Source organism: Vigna umbellata, chromosome 4, assembly GCF_029865625.1.
Source record: "Vigna umbellata cultivar VRB3 chromosome 4, Vumbellata_1.0, whole genome shotgun sequence".
Lineage (NCBI taxonomy): Eukaryota > Viridiplantae > Streptophyta > Magnoliopsida > Fabales > Fabaceae > Vigna > Vigna umbellata.
Window position 1 is genome coordinate 44,390,318 of NC_142168.1, and position 5,947 is coordinate 44,396,264.

The window sequence follows — 5,947 nt, forward strand, 5'->3', positions numbered from 1 at the left end:
TCCACTGAGGTCAACGAATTTGACTTTGTGGCTTCCACAGTGGAACTAATATAACGGTTTCAAACCATGTCTACTTGTACAACAACCAACGAACAAAGCGTAAAACACCTTTTACCTTAAACCTCAAATTACGATAACGAGGACCCACTTCAAAAAATTTAATCACGCCATTACTCTCGGCTTTTTTTCTTCTCTCTCTCTATATTTTTATTATTATTTTTTCATTCTATAAAACTCTCACAATTCAGCCAAAGTTCCCCACCCACTTCACCACTAAGAACTAAGAAGAAAGAGAAGAGAAATAATGGCTGCCCTTTCATGTTTCATTCTTCTTTTTGCTCTTTCTCTTCTCACACCCTCTTTTGTTTCTTCCTCTGCAGTTCCAGACCCTGAATTGGTTGTTCAAGAGGTACAAAGGTAAGACCGTTTACCTCATTTTCTGCTTCTCTTCTCAATCTGCATTTTCCTTTAGCTTCATAAATCTTCTGCTTTTAACTTCATTTTAGAAATCTCATAAATAAAAGTATCTACTTCTCTTAAGTAAATATAATTAACAGTTTAATATATGTAGTGTGAAAGTTTGACTTCCTTACACCCTTTGTTCTTAGTTTTCCCATTTAGCAAATTTAGTCATCCCTCCATTTTCTTTTTTGATGAATTTAGCTGTATAATTTTTGTTTTTTTATGAACTTTGTATCCATATTATTTGAAGAAAATGTTGACAATGTAGTAGAATATCATGCCTTGATTGTGATAACAAAGCAGAATCTTGAGTGGATATTTTCGCTAAATAGTATTATTTTTTAAGTTAATAGATTTCTAAAATTGTATAAATCAAAATTTAAATTTCCTAACATCTAACTGGGAGAGGAAATTCACATTAGAAGACAAAATTCACGAAATTTAGGAAGCATAATGTCAAAACTGCAATTATAGTTATGAGGTTTTACATGTAATTTCTTACAAATTTCATTATAGTTATCATAGAGTATTCGGATACTCTAATATAGTAGTAAGAATGTTTTGGAAATAATATATATATATATATATATATATATATATATATATATATATATATATATATATATATATATATATATATATTTCTATTGTCTGTACATAATTCTCTTAAAATTGTTATTATAATGTTAAAAAACTATCTCAATCACTATCATCTTTTATGTATTTTAATATTGATAGATCTTCAAAAGTTGTTTTAGAATTACAATACTAAATATAACTATGTAGCAATGGAAAAAAATATCTTAGATATTTCAATATATTTATATATAACTAATACATTTATATAATTAGTTGTTGAAATGTATTATTTTGTGTTCCTTTTCTCATTCTTTTTGTAATACAAAAATTTATTAAGGTGTGAAGATATCATTATCTCTTTTTTCTCCCTTAAAATACATTGTAAAGAGAATTTGTTTTAATACCATATAACTGACATGGAGTATTCATAAGAAAAATAATGCTAAGACACATTATTAACCACTTAAGGACTTAATTTTAGGAATAATATACCCATTAAGAAATAAATTTTGTATTTTTAAAAGTAAAGAGAAAAGAAAAAGTAAAATAAAGTGAGTGTAAAATTTGATTGGTCTCTATCAACATCTTCCTTGGAACAAATGCATATGAAACATTTTCCATCTAACAAAAGCATGAAAAATCCGACATTGTAACTTGTTTTGTGATTGCAGAAGCATCAATGCCTCAAGGAGAAACTTGGGTTATTTATCATGCGGAACCGGGAATCCCATCGACGACTGCTGGCGGTGCAACCCAAACTGGGAGAACAACCGCCAGAGACTAGCGGACTGCGCCATCGGGTTCGGCAAGGACGCCATCGGCGGAAGAAACGGCCGAATATACGAGGTCACAGACTCCGGCAACGACGACGCCGTGAACCCAAAGCCGGGAACCCTCCGTTACGCCGCCATACAAGACGAACCCCTGTGGATAATCTTCAAGAGGGACATGGTCATCACGCTAAAGCAAGAGCTTCTGGTGAACTCTTTCAAGACAATCGACGGCAGAGGCGCGAGCGTGCACATCGCCGGCGGGGGCTGCATCACCATACACTACGTAAGCAACGTGATCGTTCATGGGATTCACATTCACGATTGCAAGCCCACCGGGAACACCAACATCAGAGACTCGCCGGAGCACTCCGGGTTTTGGACGAAATCGGACGGCGACGGAATCTCCATCTTTAACTCGAAGCATATTTGGATCGATCATAACTCGCTGTCGAATTGTCAGGATGGGCTGATCGATGCCATTCATGGATCCACCGCCATCACCATCTCCAACAATTACATGACCCACCATGACAAGGTTATGCTTTTGGGACACAGTGATTCCTACACGCAGGACAAGAACATGCAGGTCACCATAGCCTTCAATCATTTTGGAGAAGGTCTTGTCCAAAGAATGCCAAGGTATATATGTGCCATTTGTTTACATACATTAAACAATGCAACTACTCAAGAAAAGATGATTAAACTTTGGTGACACTAACAAAAAGAATGTGACTGTTGTTGCAGATGCAGACACGGGTATTTTCATGTGGTGAACAACGACTACACACACTGGGAAATGTATGCCATTGGAGGGAGTGCGAACCCGACCATCAACAGCCAAGGAAACAGGTTTCTTGCTCCAGACATTAGGTTCAGCAAAGAGGTAACAAAGCATGAGGATGCTCCACAGAGTGAGTGGATGAGCTGGAATTGGAGATCAGAGGGTGACATGTTCTTGAATGGAGCATACTTCAGGCAATCTGGTGCTGGTGCTTCTTCCATCTATGCTAGAGCTTCAAGTCTCAGTGCAAGACCTTCTTCTCTTGTTGGATCCATGACCGTCACTGCTGGTGCACTTACCTGCAGAAAGGGAAACCGTTGCTGATGATGAACACATTATCACTTCAACTATTAGCCAACAAATTAATCAAATATAACTGCTGGGGACACCACAAACAAATTAATGTGTATTAATTTAATTCACCTTATGCTTAAATTGCTTCCCCTTCAGTTACCTATATATATATATTAATAGAAATTAAGTTATACCCACTTGTTTATTTGCCTTGAGGACTTAAATACAGCCTCTGCTATTTGCTTTCCAAGTGCTTTTTCTTCGTTTTAATTGCAATTTTGATTCCTATATAGTTACCATTACTTTACTTTTTAATCCATCTAGTTAACAAAATCTTTTTTAGTTCATTTAAATATACTTTCTTTTATCTATTTTGATCTTCGTTGAAAGACTAAAATGGATTCAAATAATGTGTTGGAACGAAAAAAAAATGTATATGTGTAGAAACTAAAATAAATGTTTTTAAATAAGAAAGACTAAAAAAATATAATTTTGGAAATAATGGTTATTATAATAAAAAAATAGTAAAAAAATTGTATAAACCAAAAATGTTTTGGAAATTAGTATCCCACATAGTTGAAAGATAATATTAAGTGTTTGATTTCATAACTATGGAAAAGTATATCATGAAATTTTATTCATTTTAATACTTTAAAAGATTAACCTAGAGTCCAACTTTATAATAACTCATGTTAAGGACTATATTTAAGAGACCTAGATTTTTGTTTTGTGTTTGTATTCTTAATGGTTATAATATAGTGCCCAGAAATGTGATAACATTGACAATCTTGCAGGTACAAGGGAAAGGAAAGTGTAGTAAGTGTTGGTGTAATTGAATGATCTTTTTCTGCTTTTTGATATGCACGCTTACTTCTGCCACAAAAGTCCCATGCTTTATAATTTTTTGCTTTGGTGTTCCAGGAAGAGGCTTCTGTTTGATTACTGCCTGACCCATCTACCCAATGGTGTCCTTCCTTCTTCTGCATGCGTAGCTGTCAAAGTGAAAGTTGGTACCAATTAACATAGAAAGAATCAACAAATCCATATAATATTCTAAAAGGTCATGGCAAATAATTAGAAGGACCACATTTAAAAAATCACTCTAGGACTCTCATTACATTAATTACTTTGTTTTGGGTGAATAAGTACATTATTCTCTTCATCTTATACATTTAATTAGCTATTTTAGGCGACAATTAAAAAAATTCAGAAAAAAAAATAGTGTTGGAGAGACAATTAGGTATCCCAATCACTATCTCGAAGTAAACAATATCCAAAAACAATATTCATAAATTGAAGAAATTTAGATGACATAATGTAGATGTTCCACTAAGAGTTACCAAAACTTTTGCTGAAATTTATGAAAGATGTAACATTACTACATTGAAACTTAAAAAGTATTAGGAATTTGTTGAAATAGATAGGTGGAGATATGCTATATACGCATGAGGAGATAAATGTGATTAAAAATATAAAACACGACAACTTCTACACAAGGCAACTAATCACAAGGTTACTGATTCAATCTTAATGGTTAAATACATAAACTAAAGGCTAGATTGGTTATCAAAGGCTATCATGAACAATACGAAGTTGATTTTTCAAATGTATTTACTTTGGTGCCAAAGGCATGATACTATCAAGTTGCTAGTTGCATTTAGGTTAGAAATTTATTAATTTTGATGCAAAATTATATTTTTTAAATGGTTTTGATTGAAGAGGACTTCTATATCAAGCAACCTAAAGACTTCGTTGTTTTAGGCGATGAAAACAATCAATAACATTAAAAAGCTCTTTGTGAATTGAATAGACTACAAGGATTTATAATAGAATTGATAATTATCTGTCATAAGGTGTTTAAACAAAATAAGAATGAAGCTATTCTGTATGTGAATATTTCAAGCAATAAAGCGTAGTCCATTGTCTCTTTGTATGCTGATGATTTACTAGTCATTGATAATTCCAATTCTTGAGCAAATTTAAGTATGACATAGAAACTCAATTTGAAATGATTGATTTAGGAGAAATGAATTACTTTATTAGAATGTAAATACACCAAAAATAACGTAGGAATGTTCATTACAAAAAAAAAAATTATACGTTTTAGGAATATTGAAGAAGTTTCTCATGTAGAACTGTGAAGGTGTAAATGAGAAAGTGTCATTTAATGATAGTAGAAACTTCTATTTATAAAAGCTTAATTGTAATTTTGTTGTATCTTATAACTACTAAGACCAAACATAACAGTTGTTGTAAGTTTGCTAAACAACTTTATGATTGTCCTAGTCAAGCTCATTATCATGTAGGAAATTGAGTATCGAGATACATAAGAACAAAAACGTTCTATGGTCTATGGTTTTCAAAGGATTAAAGTAGATATAATTAAAGATATGTGCAAATAATGATACAACAATTTAGATGGTGTGAAGATTACCTTAGGTTTTGTTCTCTCACTCATATGCCTCATCTAGACAAACTTGTACCTATAAATCTTGTGATTGGACTACCAAGCATAAAGTATGATTATGATAGGCTTTGTGATGCTTGCGAAAAGGAGAAGCAAACCAAATCTTCTTTCAAACCCAAGAGAGTGATGTCTACTACTAGGCCTCTTGAATTGTTACATATGGATCTGTTTGGCTCCTCATGGATCAAAAGTATGGGAGGAAACCTTTATGCCCTTAACATTATTGATGATTATTCTAGATATACCTGAACTTTCTTTCTTGCTACCAAAAGTGATACTTTAAGGACATTTAAGAACTTTGCATTTATTATTCAGAATGAGAAAGATCTCAAAATTAAATCTATCAGAAGTGATCATGGTAGGGAATTTAAAAATAAGAATTTTGAGAAATGAACAGGGTATATCTCATAAATTCTTTGCACTAAGGACAACTCAACAAAATAGTGTTGTTGAGGGAAAGAACAGGGCTCTTGAAGAGCTTGTTAAGACCATGCTCAATGAGAGGTCTTTGCCTAAATATTTTTGGGCCAATGCTGTGAGCACAACTTGCTACGTGCTAAACAGAACCATCATTAGATCCTTGTTGAAGCT

General features: G+C 33.0%; 1 protein-coding gene across 1 annotated transcript; it reads left to right on the forward strand.

The window, feature by feature from the left end:
• Nucleotides 1-253: 253 nt before the first annotated feature.
• Nucleotides 254-3,086, forward strand: LOC124832161 (pectate lyase-like). Its single transcript, XM_047306296.2, has 3 exons — nucleotides 254-417; nucleotides 1,713-2,453; nucleotides 2,559-3,086. The coding sequence occupies exons 1-3, from the start codon at nucleotides 305-307 to the stop codon at nucleotides 2,917-2,919; spliced, it is 1,215 nt and encodes a 404-aa protein (XP_047162252.1). The 5' UTR covers nucleotides 254-304; the 3' UTR covers nucleotides 2,920-3,086.
• The last annotated feature ends 2,861 nt before the right edge of the window (nucleotides 3,087-5,947 follow it).

Excerpts from the sequence above, each read along its gene's own strand:
- LOC124832161 (XM_047306296.2), top strand. The coding sequence starts at position 305 with ATGGCTGCCCTTTCATGTTTCATTCTTCTTTTTGCTCTTTCTCTTCTC. Across the intron at positions 418-1,712 it reads GTTGTTCAAGAGGTACAAAG|AAGCATCAATGCCTCAAGGA; the intron begins GTAAGACCGTTT and ends TTGTGATTGCAG. Across the intron at positions 2,454-2,558 it reads CTTGTCCAAAGAATGCCAAG|ATGCAGACACGGGTATTTTC; the intron begins GTATATATGTGC and ends CTGTTGTTGCAG.